The 24,226-nt window shown below is 40.0% G+C and overlaps 2 protein-coding genes and 1 pseudogene across 4 annotated transcripts; all 3 read right to left on the bottom strand.

The window, feature by feature from the left end:
* On the bottom strand, window positions 390–4,413 carry LOC109728014 (probable anion transporter 2, chloroplastic). Its single transcript, XM_020258273.1, has 8 exons — window positions 4,207–4,413; window positions 2,584–2,810; window positions 2,034–2,382; window positions 1,748–1,792; window positions 1,527–1,673; window positions 1,283–1,420; window positions 776–809; window positions 390–669 (listed from the first exon to the last, which is right to left on the bottom strand). Exons 1-8 carry the CDS (start codon window positions 4,411–4,413, stop codon window positions 497–499), a joined length of 1,320 nt encoding a protein of 439 aa, XP_020113862.1. The 3' UTR covers window positions 390–496.
* LOC109728013 (probable anion transporter 3, chloroplastic) lies at window positions 5,297–10,234 on the bottom strand. 3 transcript variants are annotated; one of them, XM_020258272.1, is made up of 9 exons: window positions 9,701–9,783; window positions 8,661–8,892; window positions 8,152–8,515; window positions 7,995–8,039; window positions 7,744–7,890; window positions 7,241–7,378; window positions 7,121–7,154; window positions 6,873–7,025; window positions 5,297–5,592 (listed from the first exon to the last, which is right to left on the bottom strand). In XM_020258272.1, exons 2-9 carry the CDS (start codon window positions 8,807–8,809, stop codon window positions 5,555–5,557), a joined length of 1,068 nt encoding a protein of 355 aa, XP_020113861.1. In that variant the 5' UTR covers window positions 8,810–8,892; window positions 9,701–9,783; the 3' UTR covers window positions 5,297–5,554. The 3 variants fall into 3 exon arrangements, with proteins under 3 accessions (XP_020113861.1, XP_020113859.1, XP_020113860.1); XM_020258270.1 differs by having other exon boundaries at window positions 5,298–5,592; window positions 8,661–8,887; window positions 9,701–10,234; XM_020258271.1 differs by lacking the exon at window positions 5,297–5,592 and having other exon boundaries at window positions 6,336–7,025; window positions 8,661–8,887; window positions 9,701–10,233.
* LOC109728015 lies at window positions 16,165–19,018 on the bottom strand (annotated as a pseudogene).

The following is a 24,226-nucleotide window of genomic DNA, read 5'->3' as shown; positions in this document are numbered from 1 at the left end:
GACTATTGTATCGACTTCCCGCCGCAACGCGCGGGGTTCCGTAACTAGTATTAGCAAAAAGAGACTTATTTTATTTCTTTATTTTTAAATATTTTATATATTTAAAAAAATTAAAAAATAATAAAGGGCCGGCCCGGCATGGTCCGTGCCATCCGGGCTGGAGGGCCGTGCTGGGCTGGTCATCCATAAAATCTGGCCCGGCACGGCACGACCGCCGACCCCTAGCCCGGTTTGGCCCAGGTGAATGTGGGCCGTGCCGGCCCGGCACGCCCACATTACACCCCTATATGTAGTTGTACAAAACTACAAATAGCATTTTCCATGGAGGTATATTCCAGGCCTAAATTTGCTATTACTCGGCCGATTTTCTATCTACAGATCACGAGATATACTGAGAGAATAGATTTATCTCCATTTACCAGATCTTGTGGAGGGATCGCAAGACAAATTATGCAATCTTACCAAAAAAAAATGAAAATGAATACATAGAAAAGCTCTAGACAAAGATTTGCTCTCCAGTGGCGAAGAGGTTATAAAAAATGGTGATGCTAAAATAGAGAACTGCAGTGAGGGTGAGAAAAGCCTGGAAAGATCCCAACCACTGAACAAAATAACCTGTTCCTATAGTGCTTATGATGGCAGCCACTGTTCCCACACCATTCGTTATACCTGTTGATGATAAAGAAGAGATAATCTTAGTTAGAAACATATTAGATTGGAACTTACATCATTGATCAATCAAAGTTTTGAATTTGCGTCAGGTTTTGGAAAATACCATGTAGAAACCCAGCATATTTGGGGGCCACATCCTGCTCAGGAAAATTGGTTCAAAAATGCTGTGTCAGACTAAGATCAAATGCGCGAGTAGATATTGACTCAACAACAACAACAAAATCAACACCAGACAAGGTTGTGTTGGCATGGTTTGTTTTCTTCATTTTTATTTTCCTCATGTTTTACTCGGTTACAGGCACTCAAGGATGGACTTACCTATTTTTATTATTGTCGATTAGCTTGTAAATTCATGTTAAAGAAAAGAAAGAAAAATGATCTACATTTTTGTTCTTCATTCTCAAACAAAACTCACAATGCCATCCCTAGGTGCTTTTCATCTCATAGACTCTGGGAATATACAAAAGCAAAAGCATAGACAGTGTCAAAACTCCCTAGATGCATATTCAGTTTTGTTCATTGAAGTCAGTACAGATCGAGGAAGGTAGTGGACTAAGCAGCACTCACATAGCTCAGAATGGAGAATGAAGAAATGTGGAATGAAGCTTACCTGTACATTACAGAAATATCCTGCTTGACTGAAAGAACTCAGGCTCAGGGCAATGGTCATGAGAACCGCCGCAACTGATGGTGTTTTTGCAAATCTTAAGCACAGCAATGATACACCCGGCCCCATAAAACCAATAGACTGCACCATGTTGCAAAAGCAACCATTATATCTTCATCAATTTCTAAGAATTCATCAATCATGTGGGAAGATGGGATTGGTGTTATGATTAAGTAGGGCAAGTTACCTGCATGATTTTCCGAACTCGAGCTACAGGGAAACCGGATTTGATCAGGAAATCTGAAGAAGCTCCTGCAACATAGCCAGAGAATGCCATAACAGCCCACGGTATCGCGCTGAACCACGCGGCTTGCTTTAAATTCACATTGTAAACCTGTTTCAGGAACAACTTATTATCTATTCGTACAATTAAGAATTACAAAAGAATAGTGTGTTCGCTTGACGTACTGTTTTGAAGTAGACGGGCATCCATGAGAGCAATACAAAGTAGCCCTGCAAGATAGACAGCATTGGAACACATCATTCATGATATAGTAGCTATTCAAACAAAAAACCACTAAAAACCTTTTTTTTAAAAAACCTTTTTTTTTTTATTTAATTATGGTTATATTGCCTTTCGATTGAAGCAAAGTAAAAGTTGTCAATTGAAGCTTCTGCTTTCTGATCATGACAGCTGGTTTTACATTCCTGTCAAAATAGTTTACTACTAGTCATTAGAGGCCGTAAATCTTACCCAATTGTTGGCGACATTAGCTAGAATGATAGCCCAAATCTCTATTCTGGATAGCAAAAGGCTTATGGATGGAAAGTTACGAGCTTCTGCTTTTGATTCAGTCCTTCCGGCTTGAATTAGCTGCAGCTCGGCCTTGCTGATACGGGGGCTGCTCCGAGGATCATTTGAAATCCCCAGAAGCCATGCACACAGCCATACGAAGCCGAGGGAGGCGAAGAAAGTGAAAGTTCCATTGATCCCTATGTGAGACATTATGATCGGCGTCGAGAGGAAGCTTACGACGTTTCCAAGATGAAAGCCGGCCATTGAAACGCCCACTGCGGTGGCACGTTCGTGCGCAGGGAACCACCTAACGTCGTGCAAAAGAATTCAGAAACAGAAAGATATCAACAATCTCTCCGTTTATAGAGAAATTCCGAATGAACCCAGAAACCTGGACTTTGACTAATCCTATCAGTTGATAGTTGTTGTAGCAGAACACAATAATAAGAATGAGAGACTATATATATATATATACAATAGAAGAGGATATTGGTGGTGCATGGAATACCGAGGTAAGAAGGTGCTCATGGTGGGGAAGGCGACGCCCTCTGCAAGGCCGAAGAGAGCGCGGACGGCGAGCAGCATGCCGGTGGAGTGTTGGGCGGCCCACGGGGTGAGGAAGGTGGCCAGAGACCAAACAGTTGCGCCGCACGCCATGACGCGCTTCCCTCCGTACCGGTCTGCAAGCGCTCCTCCCGCAACGGACGATATCACGTACCCCCATAAGAACGACGACTGCCGTACACAAATCAAGCCTCGCGAGGATCAAACTCCCACACCTTCCCGCATGCTACTGATTGAACCAAAGTCTTTCGTTCTAAATTTAACTGGTGCTTCTGCCTTTTGCGCTATAAACCCACACACACGCGCACAAAAACTGGGAATTTTGTTGTGCCGAGAATATTAAAAAAAAAAAAAAAAAAAAATCAAAAGCACAAGAGACGACTTCTTACTGAGAGGCTTCCGACCGCGCTGAACTTCTGAGAACAATTCGATGGAAAAGCCTCTTGGTCTTGGTGCTTATTCCATCAAGGCCCAAGTTTCGCATGGCCTCGACTCCATTTAATATTGGGCTCAGCCTTGGCCATCGACAGCCACAATTAGGCCCACTATGTAAAGGCCCATAATAACAACCCATGTTTTAAGTCACTGCAAAATTATCATTCACGAGGTCCGGCCTTCGCGCCACGGGCGATATTGGGCTTTAGGATGGGCTTATTGAGTGTCCTAGTACCACCACCTAGTCCAAAACGTGCAAATTCTATTTTTCCGCGCCACATTCTTTCGTCTTCTTGCCACCTTTCCGATCAACAGAGTAACAAATTCCGCAACCCATGAGATGGATATGGATTCTAGTGCTACGATGGGGTCAATATGTACAATGTATATTATAAGTACCGCGCTGATAAAATTTGTAATACGGTGCAAAGTTTTAGAATGGCCTCTTCAAGATTGGTAATAGAAATACATTTACTAAAACAAAACTTTTTGTTTTAGAGCATTTGTGATAACTCAAAGAAATAATTATCGTCCGCTTTCTTTTTGAGTCAAAAAGCTTATTTTTGCATCCCGCTCAATCTACATGCAACAAACGTGTTCGTGTTCGTGTTCATGTTCGTTGGAACGAACCCCTATTAAACCCGAACTTATTCTGCGGCCAACCGTACGTGTAGGGACCACCATAAATGTAGGTAGGTGGAATAATTAGATAGATTCTACCTACTCCGTATATATAATAATCCCTTCGTTTAGCATGAGGCATGCCTATTATACTAGCTAATATATGGGCAATTTGGCTCGCTACTCTGTGCGGCCACCTACCGTCGACCGTTCATCTATTTTTCGATTTTGTATATTAGTTGGAACAAAAAAAAATGTAAGAAAAATTAAGCCATTTCTTTATACCACGGTTCTACTTTTGCGCTTTTGTATCTGTATATTTCAGCGATACTAAGATTCTAATGCAATACTGCAGCTACCGTAAAAGAGAATAGAAAAGAGAAAAGTATACATATTATGGTTTACTACACACGTACGTAGTTAGGGCGCTGTACGCGGAATAAACAAAGAAATTAATTAACAAAAAAAAAAAAAGGAGAGAATGGAGATGACAGATGAGGAGGCGGCGAACCTGGACGATGCCCAAGAAGGAGCTGGACCAGCCGTACTTGGCGGCGAGGGGGACGACGGCCACCGACATCACCACCCGGTCGGCGTTGCAGAGCAGCATCACCACCGCCATCATCGCCACCACCTTCGCCCTCTCCGGTATCGCCACCGCCCTCCTACTCCTCGCCACCTCCCTCCCCCCGATCCCCTCCATCCCCGCGCTACACATCACCGCCCCTCCCCTTCTACTAATTCTACTCCCGCTGCTACTGCTACTAATCCCGATCGGATCATCGCTACCACTCACCGACGGTTTGATCGCCGTTGATCTGACCCCNTCCTCCTCGTCGTCGTCATCGTCAGCGTCCCCCACCTCTCCTCCTCCACCATCGCCCTAAATCGACCGACACGATCGCTTCTACTAATTCTACTCCCGCTGCTACTGCTACTAATCCCGATCGGATCATCGCTACCACTCACCGACGGTTTGATCGCCGTTGATCTGACCCCTAATGGTGAGATCTGGAGCTTGGATCGTCTCTGATGAGTACTGCTCCTACAACTGGAAGTAGATGGAGGAGAAATGGATCCCGGAGATTGGGAGATCGTCGCCATCGGGGGATTCTGAGGCTATGTAGCTCGATGAGAAAGCTTTAGAGGCTCCGAAGAAGAGCCCATGGAGGTGTCCGTGGAAGCGGGAGAGGGGTTATATTATTTTGGGGGTTGGAGGGAAGGGAAGAAGGGTAATATGGTCAGAGGAGAGTGTTAATTACGCATTAATTGGTCGAAAGGTCACGGGATCGTCTCCGATCCTTACCTAACCCGGGCTGCCACCTACCACTTACGGACTAAATTGCCATCCATTTTCTAAATAACGACCAAAAGCTCGATTAAGCGATCACATGCGCTCTTCAGTGCATCATACATCACATTTTTATAAAAAAAATTATGTCTTACTTTTTTTTATATAATATTAACTTTTGGTGATATTCAATAGCTAAATAATAAATTTTTAAAAGATTTATATATTACTTTTTTATATAAAAAGATAAATATTCAATATTGTTGTGCATAGCTGTGCATGCTATACACTAATAAATATTAATTAATTAACTATTACCAGTTGAGTTGAATGAAGCTTGTCTATGACCAGCTTTACAGTTAGAGAGAGAGAGAGAGAGAGAGAGAGAGGGAGAGAGTGAGAAGGGCGTAGTCAGCCTGAGCCCTTTGGAATGAGTTCAATGGAAGAAGAAACGGAAAGACCAAACATCGTCTCTAGTATCAAGGAGCAACGGGATGCTCTCATCTCGTTCATCGATTTGACCGCACCAATTTCTCCATCTACGTGTGCAATTAGACCGAACGTTGATTCAACTTGGCCTACGGTCAAAGTCAATTGAGTTGGGACCTGCCAAATTATCATCAACAAGAACGCCTCCATAAGTAGTTTACCAGCACAAAGCAAGAACAAGCAGAGCCAAGCCGATGAACGGTCAATCTCAAGTTGATAGCGAAAACTCGACCAATCAGCCCACACAGATGATCTCAAACCAAATCGCCTCGCGCCAATGTAAACGACATTTAATAATTAGTTCACAAAAAAATTACTCCGGTTCCACATGCACCAATCATGCAGCTCTGATGAACATTGAAAATTAAGTCGTAAAACTCAATATATTTTGAAAAAGCAACAGGATAACTCATATAGAATTTCCCAGTTCATAAACAATCGCAAACAGTTTAGTCAACACAAGCCTACAGCCTCTTAATTATCAAGTGAAATTGGTATTAGGATGGTACCTTTTTGACTGATTCCAGCACATAGAATTCAAGATAAAAAAACTTAACTCCGGTCAGGACTCCACAACATAGTGCCTTCTTAATGATATATTGACAACAATACCCATTTATGGCAGAATAATAGTCTTGAAGGATGAAATAAGTACAGTTAGCATTTAATTCCCATTTTATTTTCTCCTTTCACTTCCCATGGACGATCTAGTTATGAATGTGCTGACCTCGTAGAATCATGAATGTTGATAACGGGCATTATTATTAACAACGCCTTCGACTTTAAACCAATTGATAAAGAAACATTATAGTTAATAATAGCATTCATGGTCAATAACATGGCTTAGAAGCATCATGATAAACAATTCAATCAGCTATACAATTCAATCAATTATAGCAGAAATATCAGCCAGCTGCTAGAAACTAATTCATCAACAGATAAAAACCATGTTTTGGTCAACTTTAAAGTAATCAAAGTGAAATTCTACGTTGAATGGAAATGACAATCTAGTGGCTTGCCTCTTAAAACCTATTCCTCCAGGTGAGGCGATAGAATAAACCCTTAAGATCATCTATAAAAGAACTTTCTACTATCAGGAATTTGTTCCCCCTGTGCCCGTATAACATCTAACAGAAAAAAGTCAAATATGTATTTGGGTTCTCTCCCAGTCCTATGAAGTAAAAGAAACATGCATGATACACATGATCCACACTGCTATGACTTTGAAAAGTGGGTCCGGATTATGAACTTGTCATAACTGATTATCTAAGCAGGTCAACATGATACCTTTCCTCAGGAAGATGAACTAATCTTTTCCAGATGAAGTTATATGTATGAGCCTACATATCGGAAAATAACAGAAATATTGGCAGCTCATTTGAAATCAACACGCTCACCGGTCGCAAAAAGGTTCCAGAAAAGCGCACTGATAAAATACAGAAATGATGTTAGCATCAAAAATCCACGAAAAGAACCCATCCTCTCCACGAAGAAACCAGCTCCGACTGTTCCTAAAATGGCAGCTAATGTTCCAGCGGTATTTGACATTCCTGGCACCATGATCACCACAAAGTATTAATGAGCAAGATGAGTTTACTATGTACAACATAAATTTTTTTAAAAAAGGAACTAGGTTACTAAGTACCATGGAGGACTCCGGCATATTGTGGGGCAATCTCCTGATTAACCAACGGAACAGAAAATTGCGTTAAAATTCAACAAAATCAGAAAATTATCTCATTAATTTTATCCAAAGTCGACTAACCTGTAGATTCACTAGAAAACCAGAATGGCTAAAAGAACTCAAACCAACAGCAGTTGTAAGCCAGGCAGAGGCTGCAAGTGGGCTTCTCGCAGCATTTAAACCAAGAAGAGCAATAGCAGGACCGACAAAGCCAATTGACTGCAGGGGTGGAGTTGGAGTAGTTTTAATAGAGTTAAAGTTGCCAGCAAGGATTTCGGTTAGAAAACAGTTCAAGATGAAGTTCATTTGCAACAGGTTTGGTATTCAAAAAAGGGGAAAAATAATCAGAAAAAAAAACTTTCTTGCACTCAATCATAAGAGTAACATAATCCAAAAGCACAAAGATTCATGTTTGACAACGTCGAAGAAAGCGAGGAAAACACAATATTATAAAAGCAAACCAATAATATCAAAACAAAAGCCCTCCAATATATCGATGGTACATAGGTGACAATGGTTCCTTCCAAAAGAAGGAAGTGCTTTTCTTTTTCGTTTTCTGATAATGGTATTAGCTCCCTACATACCTGCATAATTTTTCGAGTTGCGGTAACGCTAGTACCATATTTGATCAGCATATCAGAACCAACACCAGCAACATATCCTAAAACTGCCATCATTACCCAAGGAAGGGCGCTAAACCATGCAGCTTCCCTCAGGTTGACACGATATATCTGTGCAAAACGGTAAGAACAGATCAGCAGGATGTGCCAAAATTATAATGGGTGGCACCGAATGTACTTTAGTCAGACAAATGCAAAGTAGAATTTTCGCATACTGTATTGAAGTAAACTGGCATCCATGAAAGGATAACGAAGTAACCCTGCAAATATAATCAGCTGAATAAATATATATTCCAAATACTGAAGAATACAGCAGCTTTTTGTTACAGTCAAATTGTAAATTCATAAAAATTTGAAGCAAATAGAGGTTACCCAGCTGTGCATTGCATTTGCTGACATCAGAGCCCATGTCGGCCATTTAGATAGGAGTTTCCTAAATGGAGGGATCACTTTGGACTTTTTTGGTTCTTCAATGAGTGGGCTAGCCAGCGTTTGACTCGTTATATAGTTCAGCTCATATTGTGATATCTGGCTATGCTTGTGAGGAGTACTTGACGCTACAGAAAGCCATACCAAGACCCAAAGAAATCCAAATAATCCAAAAATAACAAAGGGACCAAAAGGTCCAGCCCGCGACATGATAATAGGAGAAAGTAGTAGCCCAATTGCACTGCCAAGCTGGAATCCGGCCATTGCAATCCCAACAGCCCTAGATCGTTCTGTTGGAGGAAACCATCTATAAGGAAAGGCCCAGTTTAAACAACTTCAACAACTCATACAAGCAGCACCGGTCTCAACTCTCAAATAGAAAAGTCTATTCACTGTTAACAGAAACTCAGCAAGCTTCAGTGGTTAAAAGTAAAGGAGATTGAGGACCAGACCTTAATACCATGTTGTTCATGCTAGGCAGCGCCACTCCTTCCGCAACACCCAGAAGAACTCTCATAGCAAGCAACGCCCACAAAGAAGTCTCAGCAGCCCATGGGGTAAGGAAAGTGGCCATTGACCATAAAGTTACTCCACATGCCATAACTAGCTTTCCCCCATAGTAGTCCACTAGTGCACCTCCAATTATAGGGGACAAGAGATATCCCCAGAGGAAAGATGACTGCTCTGAGTGACCAATACAAAATCAGTGTAGTGAAGACAACTTAATATAAAGGGAAAGTAACACATGTTCAGTGTAAATTGAACATACAAACTAAATTTTCCTAAAAAGTTTCATAAAATCAGGCAGAATAAGAAGCAGAAAGATAAAAAAGGAAGAAAAGTTTCTCAGTGGCTATTAATTTCCAAGACAACTAGAATTCCTAGAAATAAGGCTCTCTTAGAGGAACGGAATTTGGGTCTTTGAAGCACTTAATTCCTATCTGGTAAGCCACGTGAAAATAGCTATTTTTCATGAAAATCCAGGACCATCCTTGGCTGAGACACATAATTGCTGTGTCTCAACATTCACCAATTGAGCCGATTGGAAGCCAAAGTGCAGCAGAAACACATATTATGCAAGTCACAGAGAAATCCTTTGCATACAGAAGTTAGATAAACTGTCAACAACAAGCCTCGCCCCAACATCAGAGACTAAAGTTTAAAATTTAAGAGTGTGCCTGCATTACTTATCTTTGTTAGTGTCTTTCCTGCCATCACAGCAGTCTGATTGCTAGACACTTAATTTCCCACGAATACAAGCTAGAATTAAGTAAGCATATAAATTCTTAAAATGGAATTAGAAACGGCCAAGCATGGGATGCCACTTAAACAGCAAATTGACTCCACTCTCAATCAACACAAAGAGTTCTAGAAAATTAATTACTGCATTCCTTCCCCAAGAGCCCAAAGGCATACGTGACTTCACTAAGTTATGGATTAAAGACTATGAATTAGAACAAACATAGTGAGATTCGCATGAAAAGAGCATCACCTGAACGATTCCGGCGAAGGACTGGGTCCACCCGTGCGCCCTCGAGAGAGGGACGATGGCGACCGACATCACCACGCGATCGGCATTGCAGAGCGCGAGAGCGAGCCCCAGCATCGCCACCACCTTAACCCTCTCCGACGTGACGAACTCCACGAAGCTAGGGTTCTTCATCTCCCCGTCCGAATCGAACGATCCGGCCGCGGGCTTCGAGGAAACCCTGGGCGGAGAGGAGAGGGGTCGGAGAAGCGACGGGAATCGAAGACGGAGCTGGTCTCGGCGTGATCGCCATGGATGCCGAGGTTGGGAGCTTCTCCTGCTCGAGGATTGGGCGAAGCGAGACGGAGCGAGCGTGGGAAGAGGGGGGCGCAGCTCTCCATAGAGCGAGGAAGAAGGAGAGGGAAGTGTTCGAGGAGCGAAGTGGTGGACGAGAGAAGCCATGAAACGCGGGGGAGGAGACGAACGGAGAGCGGCGGTTGGAAAACGTCGACGCCGACGCACCTAATTGTTCATGTCGCTTTCGGCCCTGAATCTCTGGAGGGCTTCAAATGGGCCTCAAATGGCCTGTTAAAAGAGTTAGCAATGCTATATTATTAGGCCGTACCAGTACGGCCCAGTACCGGTCCTGTTATCAGATATTAATTGCAACGGGTCACGAACACTACTAGGTACGGCCCAGTAGCGTTTGCTCAATAGACACGTGGCAAAATGCTGTTTTAGAATAGCTACTAGCAATGTACCCGCGCTTTGCTGAGGATAAGATGAATATATATTTTTAATTATAATTTTAGAATATAGGATATATATATATAGAATTAGGCTATAATATTATTAATAGTAAAACGCTCTTTTTGCTATCAAGTTTTTAATATATGTATTAAACATACATTTGTATCAACATTTGATTTCAAAAAAGTGAAATTTTCTGAAACAGAAAAAGTAATTTAATAATATACTTATTATTTGTGTTAGTACATATCATCTTTTTGTGTTATTTTTTTTTTTACTTTTCTGATTCTATTTAGGTTATTTTTGTTGACACCAATGCAAGCAATGTCAAGAATTGGAAGAGTGTTTTAATTGAATTAATAATTAACAGGTAATGAATAACTCAAATAAAAATAAAAATAATTAAAGGTCGATAAAATATTAATCAAATTAACATAGTTGAGGGTCTAACTCAAAGTGGTATTTAGTCGAACTCATTGACTGCACTGGCCAAGTGTGTATATATCTCATACACACCAATAAATTTGTACAATAGAGATGTTAAAATTAAATTTTAGTTAGTTTAATTTAGTTTATAATATTTAAAATATCTATACGTGAATATTTATAAATTTTAGATATAGTTGTTAAAATAAAATTATATTTTTCTTATTGGATCCGTGATGCCCCCATTGCACCCATAACTGGACATATATGTCAACAAACAATAGCTCTTACTATTGAAAATTATTGCTTGCACCCAATGTATGTGTATATTTTATAAACACTGATAAATTTGTATGCTAGAAATGTGAAAAATAATATTTTAGAATAAAATATAATTAATTAAATTTATTTCATGGCATTTTTATGTCTGTATATTAAAAAAATAAAATTTAGATATATGTATTAAATTTGTTTAAGGATTTTATGATGCAATGGGTGCATCGAGTATAGGAGCTAGATATGTGTCATAAAGGGAGAGGGCCTCATGACTTCTCATTGTTGAAAATTATTGCCTGCACCTGCTGTATGTGTACGATTCATAAATACCGATCAACTTGTATGATAAAAGTACCCCAAAAAAATTCTAAACTAAAATCTAATTAATTAAATTTATTTTATGATACCTTCAATATCTTTATATTAACAAATATAAAATTTAAATATATATATATTAAAATAAAATAATACTTTTTAAGGATTACAGTGCACTGGAATGGTCTACGATGCACCAGATGTATCGAGTCATTGACTCGGACACGTATCTAGTAAAGAACAACGCTCCACGAACTTTAGTATATAGTAATAAATTTTTACTATAGTATAGTTAGCGCATTTAAATAGTAAGATGCCCGATAACAGTTGGATAAAATTAGTTATAGTGATCGCATTAGCGTCAGTTCTCAAGTGAATCATTTACATAGTTAGTTCCCTAATGATCTGAACGGGTTTTCTTAAGCAGCCAAAATGTCTTGAAGTTTTATATTTAAATTTGGTCAAAAATGAAAAAAAAGAAGAAGAAGAAGAAGAAGTAGTTTCAAATCTAAATAAATGAAGGACGAGGACCGAAAACTAATTGAAATCTAAATAAACTGTTAGGAAGAGAAGGAGATAGTGAAAGGGCCCATTTATTAGCTGCAAAAGATGGATTAAGTTCCATCTTTTTCAGATGACAAGTTGCCATCCTTACTCTGCAAGAAATGACACGGTGAAAGGGGGTACAGGGGTGAACAAAACAATGCGTAACACTGCAAGGTATGAGGCCAGAGTACGGATATCCACTCATGCGTGTTCCTTGTGATTGACATGAAAGAGGTTAGTTTTCGCTGAGAGAGTTTGTACCGTCAAATTCCCGATCTTAACTTACTCGTCGCAGTGCTTGACGAGTAGTTGTTAACCAAAATTAGCTGTTTATTTCATAATAAAATTAGACTGGCCTGTGTGGGAGGCCTTTTCCTTTACCTCAACATTTTACCTCGTGGTAAAAGAGCCATGCAGTGAACTTTACCGCACAATGAAAAGCACACTTTTTTAAGCACACTTTTTTTCCTTTTTTTTTTTTCTTTTTCTTTTCTTTTTTTTTTTTTTTACAGAAAGAGATAGATAACACGCTACCCACTTTGTTTATTTTATTTAAAAATAAACTTAGCTGAAAATGTGAATCAACTAGGATTCGAACTTAGGTCTCGAATACCAACCACCAAACCTTTTGCCACTTACTTTAAAAACAATCGATATGAAAAGCACACTTGTTAAGATTGAATTTGGTTATGCCTGTCTTACTATCCCATGTACTAATGATAATAACTGATTGAGTTAAAAATATTTAAGATCATTAAGGTGCATGATTTTTTATATTTTCAATTAGAACTCCTTTTTTTTTTCATAAAAGGTGAAACTATTGGGACAATGAGAAGTGACCTCTTATATTTTCAATTAGAATTTTTTCATCGAATGTAGAACTATTGGGGCCTATTTTGATGTGAAACTATTATGGCCAATTAGAATCCCTTTTTTTATCTGGCGTGGGACTATTAAGACATTACAGACTCTTCCGTCCCTATTTAGATTCTGATGTATTCGTCAGGTCTAAACACGATCACAAATATATATATATATATTAGAATTATCAGACGATATGAGATTCTGAAGTGGCTCCTATTGGCTCAAGAAGTAGCTCTCACCAAATTCGTAGAGTAGCACTTTGCCCCAAATATGCAAGCACTTAGTTCTTACAGTTTTGGCTGGTATACTAACTGTAACGATCCGACCCACTAGCTGTGATCACTCCAACGAACTAAAATACTTAAAGCAAGTTATTATTATTATTAAGATGTATGACCTCTTACATTTTCAATCAGAATCTCTTTCAAGTTATTATTGCTAAAGACTATTGAGCCGTTATAGTCTATTTCGACAATGTCAGAAATTACATAATATAAAGAATTCTCATATTGTTTACCAATACTTAACTAATTAATGCTGCTAAGCTGCTTACTTTAACTTCTTAGAATAATAAAAGTTAAGCTTTTAATTTCCAAAATACTTAGTTATAACTTCTTACAATAATAAAAGTTAAGCTTTTTGTTTCCAAAATACTTAAAAGTTTTCTGTTTCTCAGCATTAAAAAGCTTATTATAAAGGCCAAGCTAATTAAGCAGACACGTAAGTGTAAACGAGAGAAGATATATACTTCAAATCGTTATAAAACTTATCTGCAATACAGGCCAAAACAGAAAAAATCTGTAACTTTGAGAAAAATGAACGTATACTGTTGGCTCACAGGCATGCACCAGTGAGTGACCCAATAACTAGCATTTTGGAGATAATTTTAGGTTCTACAGTATCTACCTTTCATTTGAATAATTGGAGTTTTAGGGTTCGCACAGTACAGGGTCCACACAAGAATACAAACATCCCAGAGTGCTATGCTTGTCCCACTCTTTTTTCGAGATTTGTATGGACATTGTTGTCTTAACCCGATCAGCTAAGACAAAACTTTGATTTCCCAGAGTGTACGGCTCACGTATCACAACAAATATGAATTTCTCAGAGTTCTATGTTCTTCGAGGAGACAGAATAAGAGAAAAATGCGAGCATAAAAACATTGTCGGGGTTTTTACTCTTTACCATTATCTTGTTATAGAAATGTAAACCTTACTTCTCACCCGTTAAATTAGATCAAGTTAGCAGAAATAATAATTATTGCCGTAAGAAATATTTAGTCGTTAAAGTGTTTGATTCGAGCGTTACTGATAGCAAATAGAATCAAGAGAGAGGGAGAGAGTATTTCGGATGCCACTACCAACTTTTTTTTAGTGTAAAATCCTGTATCAGAACTGTCCTGTACTAGTCAGTAACAATTGTGGTTGCATAATTGTTGTTTTCTTTAGAGAGAGAAAAGTATAGCGCTATCCGCTTTATTTTATTTTATTTTTTAAATATTAGTTGAAAATATGAAATAATTAGTTTTCGATCTTAGATTCTCACATATCAACCCTCAAATCTTTACCACTTAACGTGTTATGCTAGGAAGGTCAGTGTGTAGTGTAATTGTTGACTCTCTACATGTACAGTGCACAGTGAATAAGATTGCTCGAAAATAAGCTTGATCGAAGCTCACATCACTAAATTCTGAGCACTCTGATATATCATTGTCCCTCGCTTTTGAGTGAGACTGAGTCACAGCACTACGGTGCTCATGGCCATGCATCAAAAGCAAATCTATCAATCTTGAGCTACGTACATCAAACACTTCATCATGTATACATAAGTTTTGTTTTTGTTTTTTTTTTCGGTTCCAATATATGATCTTTTGACATATACCAGTGGAGAGTTAGCAAACCGTAGTGGTTAGGCATCCGAAAGCCGACAAGAGAACAAAAAAGTCCGAGTTCTCATGCTCAGCCTCGTGTTTTAAGAGATTAATAAGTTGTTATTAGGGATTGTCGGGATGTGAACCAACCCTTGAGCGAAAATACAAAAGAAAAGAAAAAGGGAGGGAGTAGTGCTTAAACAAGAGCATCTAAAATATACCTTGTAGGAAAAGAAGGACGGTGGCATGCGGCAGAAATTTAGCTGAATTGACTACACCAATTTGGACAGAACAGATGATGGGGCCAAATATTTTGTCCCTAGGGGGCGTGAGAAGCTTTATAGGCCTTTGCTTTGCTTTGCTTTGCTTTGGTACAACAACAACATTCACTCACGACCTTAACCCGAAGAGGGGAAGGGGCCTCCAATATTACTCATAGGTACGCAGCAGCGTTCTTTGACTGGTGACCAATAGGTACCTTTAGTTACGTCAAGCAAATGTAATTTCATACGGAGCACTAAACATATAGACATTGTAGTACTTTTACCATCATGCCATAGCTAAACGACTCGTTAGAATTTAACATTCACATATGGTTAACATCTAGACTACGGGACAATCAAATGACAGAGTAATTACCGCAGAATACCTGTTTCCCTTATTTTTCTTTTTCTTTTTCTTTTTCTCTTTTTTTTTTTTAAAAAAAAAAAAAGAAAAAAATTGCATGCTATCCGTTTTATTTATTTTTTTAAAAAATAAATTTAGAAGGCAGATTCTAAAGAAGAACTGGAATTACAATCACAAAAATTCTACAGTTTGGAGAATGAAATGGTAACGTTAAATCGGGCTCTACGCCAAGTGCTTTTCTAAAGTTTCCCTGAGAATGCAAGAATGTGAATACACAGTGTTCCTAGAACTAAAGGTGCGAGTCCTTTATTAGTGGGTTTCAAGGAGCAGAGTTGATATGATTAGCTAAATAAGTATCAACATACTTCATGTTGGTGCGGCACTTGTAGCTGAATGGAAACATGGATTTTAATGGTTCAGGAACGCAGTAAAAGTTGCAGTGCAATGCCCATGGCATCCGAGAGCTCTAGGCTGTTTCATGATTAGAAATGTAAATTAAAAAATGACAACAATTTGACTTATCAACTATCGAAAGCAATGCTGCATGCAAGGAGCCAAAAGCATAAGAATGACATGCTTCAGCAATTGGTGAATTAATACAGTTATTATTTGAAAGAACGCGAGATTTTTTTTTTTTACCATGTAGCACTAGAAGTCCATAAAGATGTAGGCCTTTCTCTTCGCTGCTAATCCTGTTCGGCAGCAATAACTCCTTTATACTTGTTACGACACGTTTCTTTCTGATCTCATTAGCCGGATTCGAATTTTCGCACAAGTGATGCCTACATCTGCTGTTTGTAAAGCGGTATTCAACAAAAGCACTCGCAGGTTTTCGAACAGAGAAGCACCCCAAAGCACTAATCTAGTCTAGAATTGATGTTGTTAGTCAAGGGCGTACTTTAGCCGCTAATGAAATAGAAAAGGCAGGATAAATAGGAGGAATGAACTCAACATTAGAGAAGACCACGGCCCAAAGGAATTATCATATTTCCCAACCCAACAAAAGAACACTACAAAGCTTAATTAGCTTCTAAACAGAGGAAGGAGGAAAGGAGGAGGAGGAGGAGGAGGAGGAGGAGGAGAACCTTTCTCTAAGCCAATTACGGTCTCAATACAATCTCAGCGCACTCCTTGCGAAGGAATTGGAACCCACATGCCTCCCGTTCCCCACCATCCCATTTCTCCTACTAGTAGTACTGCTAGTGCCGCTTCGCGACGGCGTCAAGTAAAACCTCAGCATCCCGTTCTCTACTCTGCTCGGCGAATAGCGCGCGCTCCGGTTCCTCTCCAACACAAACTCCTCCCTCCCCTTGTTTTTCTTCATCCCATTGCCGTTGATCTCCACATGGCTCCTCCTCGTGCTCCCATAGCCGCCGCTGAAGGAGCTCCTGGCGCTTAGACTGCTATTGCTTCTCAAAATCTTGCCGTCGTATCCGCGCATTCTCAGCTCCGGCCACGACTCCGAGAAGGACCTCTCCACCCCATTCGGGGCGGCTTCTTCCGCCCTGCTGCCTCTTCGGTGTATGAAGCCCCAGATGCTCCAGGCTTTGCTCCACCTGTTCGATTTCTTTGCGCGGGCTCCCTTGCGGCTGTCGCGGAATGCGGACTCGAAGCTCTCGGAGACGTCGTCGCGGAGGGAGTTGGAGCTCAAGTCCCTGAGATCGCGGTCGAGGATGCTCGAAGCGTGGTGGAGGTGATAGAACTCGGCGCCGCCCGCGGGGGAGACCTTGGCATTGGTCGCGGCGGGCTTGGGGTCGTTGGCTTCGGCAGGCGGTGGCTTCCGGAGGGACATTGACCGTTCGAAGCTTCGCCTCTTTCGGCTCGCCGGTTCGTAGTAATCGCGCGTTTGAGCAGAGCCGCCGGGGGCGGCGGAATCCTCCTCCTCGACGGGAATTTGACCGTCCGATCGCTGCACGGCCGGCGCGGGCGCGGGCGCGGGCGCGGGCGCGGGCGCGTCCTCAACCACAGACACTATGGGGGGGAGGCGGGTGAAGAGCGAGCGCGCGCCAGCTCCTCCGCCGCCGCCGCCGCCGCCGACGAGCAAGTGCCCGTCCCAGGAGGCGCGGGGCTCGTCCCAGGAGAACCTCGGGTCGTCGAAGGAGACGCGGCCGGCGTCGAGGGAGAAGCGGGGATCGGTATCACAGGAGCGCCGAGCGGAGGCGTCGGCGGGGACCTCCGACTGCGTGTCGAAGAAGCGGCGGCGACGCCCCCGGAGGGAGGATCTCGGCGGCCTCTCCGGCGGAGGCATGGCGGCGGCGGCGGCCTTGCTGGTGCTCCCTCCGGCGACCACGCCCCCGCCCCCGCCCCCGCCCCCGCCCTGCTTCTTGAGCTTCTGCTTCTGCTTCCGGCGCCACTGCTGCCACTTCTTGCTGAAGACGGAGGCGGCGAGCCAGAAGCTCCCGGCGATCTCCTTCAGATCCTTGGGAGAGGTCCTCTTACTAGGGTTGGATTCGAGATCCATGTGCTCCTTCATCGGCTTCGCCTCCTCCTCCTCCGCCGCGACCGCATTGGCCTCTCCGCCGCCCACGTCTCCCGAGGTCCCGACGACGAGGACGGGATCCGCGGGCGTGATCTCGTCCGCGGCGTCGCGCTCCTCGTCCTCCTCCTCGCGCGCTTCGAGGACGCACACCCTCCATCTCCCCGCCGATCGCCGCCGCAGCCGCGGAGGAGGCGGAGGCAGGGAGGAACGGCTCCGGCGCCGCGGCGCCGCTCCTGAAGCGGTCGCGGTCGTCCTGGTTGAAGAGCGACCAGAGCGTGCTGCGGCCGCGCACGTCGCAGGAGCGGCGCTGGGGCTCAAACGCCGCCGCGGCGGCCGAGGCCGCCGCGCGGGCGCCGCCGGCGAGGCCGTCGCCGCCGCCGCCGCGGCCGCAGGAGAAGGACTTGCAGCGGCGGAGCTCGGGGCGGAGGAAGGCGGACGAGGACGAGGACGAGGACGGGGGCTGCGGTCCGGGTCCGGGTCCGGCGGCGGCGGCGGAGGGGGCGGAGGGCTTGAAGAAGAAGAAGGACTTGAGGGCGGAGGTGGACCTTCGGCCGGGGGCGGCGGCGGCGGAGTCGAGGCCGGCGAGTCGCTCGCGGAGGCAGGAGGCGCAGAAGCCGGTGACGGTCTCGGCCGGGTGGAGGTCGCACGTGGTGGCTGGGCGGTGCGGCGGCGGGAGCGGCGCTAGGGCTCCGATGTCCAGCGTACTCATGGCGAAGAAGAAGAAGAAGAAGAAGAAGAAGAAGAAGAAGAAGATGGTATATATTGGGCAATGGTGATGGAGGTGTGGCCCTCTGTAACTCTCAACTCTCTAGTTTATTACTACTAGTTGCATATCGAGTGCTCCCACGGAGTGTCTTACGCGGCCACCAGTAGATACTACCGTTGGCATCTTCTGCTTGCGCTTGTGTTGTGTTGTGTGTCTTAAACAAAACAACCACTCGTTGGGGACTGGGGAGAGGAGGGGAACTGGGGAGTGGGGAGGGGTCAGCTTATGATGTTATTGCTGCTTTGTATACAGCGTGTGAAAGAGAGAGATCGCATAATGCCGGGGACGTCTCATGCCTCGCCTCATTTGGGGCATATTGGGAGCGGAATGTGAGAGGGCTGAGAAAGGGAGGCCGGGAGGGTTTATCATTTATGTCAAGGATAAAGAGAGGGGCCTATCCCTGTAAAAGTGAAAACAAAACAAACAAACAAAAATTTATATATATATAATATATAATATATAATATAATAAAACAAATGAGAGAAAAAGAGAAAGAGAGAGAGAGAGAGAAAATAAATTAAAAATATATAAATTGGGGGAGAGAAGAAAAAGTGAAAGTAATCACGGCCCCGTCTACCACCGTTTGCTTTTCTTTTTCACTTTTCTCCTCCTGAAAATTTCTCTCTCTTCTCGGGTCATGCATTATTACTCTTTTTTTTTTTAAAAAAAAAAAAGAAAAAAAAGAAGAAGAAAGAAATGAAATTTCCTTTCTTTTTGGAATGAATAGGTTGATGTTGTTGCTCCGTGTTCACCATTCTCTTGTGATTTCTCTTCGTGCATGTGCTTAGTACAAGGAGCAGGGTTGAGAGACAGCACATTGAGATGAAGGCTGGTACTGCTACAAATTGGCCCAAGTCTGAGGAGGTTGATGTGGCTTCTGCTCATGGGTTAGTGCCCACATTTGTTCCACCATGTTAAAACAATTTTAGTCACATTAAGTAAAAACAACTTGTTATTAATTTGTCCTATATTTATGATCACTGCTTATAATGTATAGCAGATGATGGAGTAGTGACTACTGAGAGCCAAATAGTGGCAAATGAGTCATTTTTTTTTTTTTTGAAAAAAAAAATAGCAAGCTATCTGTTTCGTTTATTTTATTTTTTTTCAAAATTCAACTCATTAGAAAGACAGTTAGCTATTTGCTTTGTTTTATTTTTTCTTTTAGAAATCAACTCTAGTTTTCAAACTTGAGATCTCAATACGAATCATTAAAGTCTTTAACCAATTACATTAGATACAGCCAATAAATTAAATTATAATTATTTCTTTATTTTGACTCTCTCTCTCTCTCATTTTTTTTAAATTTTTTTTTTTTTGCCCTCTCAATGTCAATATATGAAGGTTGATTAACATGAAAAACTTGTTAGTTTGATTGCAACGTCTGTTTTTATCTTCTCTAATTTGGATTATCGATCAACTTCAAATCATTTATCTTTCTAAATTTGTTTTATTCATACCTGCACTTAAACAGAACCAATCATGATGAATCTATGCTGAATTTGGAAACTATAGCCTCTAGGTCTAACCTTGTCCAACTAATAACTCCAAATAGAGGTGCGCCTTTTCTGTTTTGTTTCAACCATGTTGACTAGATCAATTTGTCTATCCAAATTAACATGAGTCTTGTTAGTTGACTAGCGCAAGGTACGGCCTTGTCCCAGATGATGGTTAATTAATCTTTTTGAGCATGAGGGCTAATTGACTAAGATTTGGATTTATTAATTTCAACTTCATGGCATCTATTAATTTTTTTTGAAAATATGTGGACGGTACGGGAATCTCACTGAGCTGAGCTGAGAATAAGAGCAATTGTTCTATATTCGATATTAAAAGATCGATCTGATAGAAAAAATAAAAACTATTTGGTACGCAGCTTACCTTCAAACTAAGCTACATGCATGTTACTTTATAAATGAATTGAATCGCCACATGTAAGTTGGAAGTGTGTACTTTAATTTAAACAAAGTGATGTATAGTAACGGGGTAACCATGTGAACGAACGGGATGCATGAGTCAGATATTCCGTCCCCGTGCTCGATGCGGTGGACTCGAAGTGCATGCATGTTTGGCGCTCCACACAAACTCCACCACATTTCCTCCCCCAACCCCTCACAAAATATATATATAAATATATATTTACATATATATACATATACACACAGACGACACACACAAAAGTGAACGGTGCTGTTTCTTGGGTCCTTTCTCTACGCCTACTGTTTGTAGGTCCTAAACTAAAATTAAATTACGACGCATCTGAGCATTGAGCTTACTGTCGCGACATTAATGGATGTTGACATGTTACTGGAGCATGGTAAAAATACGGTCACGTGAGGTTCGCATCTTTACATTCGTTCGGGATTGGGGCTCCAGCGTCCTTCTCCCTCTTTTCTTTTCTTTTCTTTTCTTTTCTTTTTCCTTTGTCTCCCTATCTTTGCTCTCCCTCTCTCTCTCTCTCTCTCTCTCTCTATAACTATGGCCTAAGTTCTAGTGAGCAACATTGGTCCTAAGAAGTAGCATCGTGCAAAAAGTAACGAAGAGTGACATAGATTCTTTCTTTATAGAATTTCTCAAAGGGCTTCTAGCTTAAAGATGAAGACGCCTCTCGCGTACTTTACTATCCTCCCAAATTGGATATCAGAAATATATATATTGTTTCACTACTATAAATTTAGGGTCAATTTTATTTGTGCCCCTTTAAACTTCAAAAACATTATAGATATTTTTATAAATTTGATTATATCATAGTTATTCCTACAAATATTTATTATTTTTTAAATATACCCTTATCCTTACTATTCATCTCTTTATAGAATGATAAAGTATTTAGATTATCATAAATATGGTCGAAATGTCCATTTTGTCCTTAACTTCTAAATTTTTTACAAAAATATTTTAGCGTGATATATTTATTTTAAAATATTAAAATAAACAGTAAAATATATCATTTTACTGCTGTGTGGTTTATAAAATAAGATACTAAAATAAAATACTTTATATCATTTATTTTAAAATTTGAGATGCCAAAGCACAGAAATTCATGCTAGTTCAAATAACTTAATTCACATCATGCATATATATTTAAGTTATACTTTGAATAAATTGTTTAACCTAATTTTAATGAGTCAATTGATACTTTAAACAATTTTTTGCTAAATTTTTTTCAAAATTTTTGATTTTTTTTATTTTTTAGCTTAACTTGTCAGGATTATATATATATATTTTTTTAACTGACAAAAAACTTATTTCTAAATGTAGATTATTTATAAACTTAAAAGAGTGTTTATAAAATTATAAATGATTTTATAATCAATTAAATATTTTAAGATGGTAATGACAATAAGGGCAAAGTTGAAATTTTGTTTGTTGTTTATTCAAAATTTATAATAAATTAGTGTAAAGGTTATTTTTGAAAGTTACTCTCTTTTAAAAGATTATTTATGATATTTCAATTTTTATAGGGGCATTCATGATATTAGACTTATTCGAAAGGGTAGTGATGAAATTTTTTCATAAATTTATGAGTGTAGATCTTTTTATGTTTATAAATTTTCGGTCATTAAATTTATTTTTTTGATTATTTTCGAATCGTACTATTCAACCAACAATCCACTTAATTATAGGAGACTATTATCATCTTAATCTGGGACCACGATTATTCCAACCGCACATTTCTTCATCTAAATGCCGAAAACTTATAAGTACAAAAAGTTTTATGCTCATAAAAATATAGTATCCCTATATATATATACACATACTACGTAAACATTCCTCGAGCTTTTATCCAAGTTAATTTATGGGTAAACTTTAAAAACCATCCCCATAGTTTCGCACTTTCTCACTTTAGTACCGCGTGATTTAAAATGTATCAAGTTAGTATTCTATAATTTTATTTTTATCTTTTCGTCAGCTTCTCCGTTAATATTTCGTTAAATTATATATAAAAAATTTTAGATATCCCATCTAGGTTTATTGAATATTCACGTTAGTGCTTTTTAGTTTTAACTTTGTCACTGATTTAACGAAAAAAATTAATAGAATCAATAATAAAAAGATAAAAATAAAATTACAGAATACTAAATTGATACACTTTAAATTATAGGGGTGAAACCACGGGTGGAATTTGAAGTTTTTCCTTAATTTATTATCCTTAACACAACAACAGTTAAACAGCGCCTAAGGAAGTATAAGGATCATGAATTCCTGACCAACTAACACTTTGGATTCAGATCATATTTTCGCTTTACCCCGACTAGACCGGTTTCATATATATATACTCCAACGCTACAATATGCCACTATTCTTCCTCTTTTTTGTTGAAATTCACTATTCTTGCTCCTCGAGTGTAAGCAACTTGTTAGGGATAAATTAATAACCAATTTAGAATGCTCAAATCTAAATTACCAATACTTAGATCCTAATTATCATATATAATTTTCATTGTATCTAATGCGGGACTACTGAGACACGACGCTAATTAGAGAAAAGGAATTTATTTAATTAGCATCATCAATGCATTTAAGATCATTTGCTTGCAAATAACTCACGGATAATCTTAGCATCGGATCGCTGTCGTACATAATCAATCTCTCAAGATACAGCTGCATATATAGAAACTGATCTAAGCCACAATCTATTAACATATATGAATTCACAATGTTTTTGCCACGTGGCAAGTTTTCTTTCAACCTCACCTCCTATTCAANGCTTGTTTGAAATTAATTCGAACCGAACTCGAGCGAGCCGAATATCGAGCCGAACACGAGTGGAACACGAGCTGGCTCGCTTATTTGCCAGCCCTACTCGTGAGGCTATATGTCTTCCACTTCCATCCCGCAGTTAAAGCATTGATTTCTAAATATAGAAAATAGTTTTTGCTTGACCGCTAACTAGGGTGGGTGGAGCTAACAATCTTATTAGGAGGGAGCAAGTATACGTGTGGTTCAGAAAAACGAAGAAAAAAAAAAAAAAAAACTGTCACCTCTTGCTGGTTCTATGGTTAAAACAAGAAACAAAGTACTCAATTCATTGCGCCAATCTAAAATTACATGATTTGCAATCCAAATTTATGCACAAATTAATATTCAAGACTTCCGAAAGTTAATTAGTTCTAAATATAATTGTAGTATTATAAGTATGGAGGCTTTTGTATTCCCATATATTTTTTTCATTGATTGACCTTAGAATCGACGATTCATATTATTAAATATGATTTATTAAATATGAATTAGACATTTGAAATATCTAAAATCGAATTTCATAATTTTTAAAATTTATAATAAAGTCTATCAAACGGATATAAAATGATCAGTCAAAATTAAATTACAGTCTATAAATAGAAAATTGGAATGTTCAATTCAAAATCAGAGTTATTGATCTTGCTCTAGATAGTGAATAGATTATTTTATGAAAAATTTAACTATTTTTTATTCTTTTACACTGTTAAGTTATGAAACATATGATAATTATCAAATTTGTCAAATTTGAGGCTCTCTCATGGAAAGGATATGATATTAGAAAGTTATTAAACTCAATTTCTAAAATATTCAAATGCTCTGAAGTTTATTTATTAACATGAATCATCGATATGAAAGCTCTATTATCGAAAAATAACTTATATATAAGCAC

This window comes from Ananas comosus, linkage group 23 (assembly GCF_001540865.1).
Source record: "Ananas comosus cultivar F153 linkage group 23, ASM154086v1, whole genome shotgun sequence".
NCBI lineage: Eukaryota > Viridiplantae > Streptophyta > Magnoliopsida > Poales > Bromeliaceae > Ananas > Ananas comosus.
This window is presented reverse-complemented; position numbering and strand designations above follow the sequence as displayed.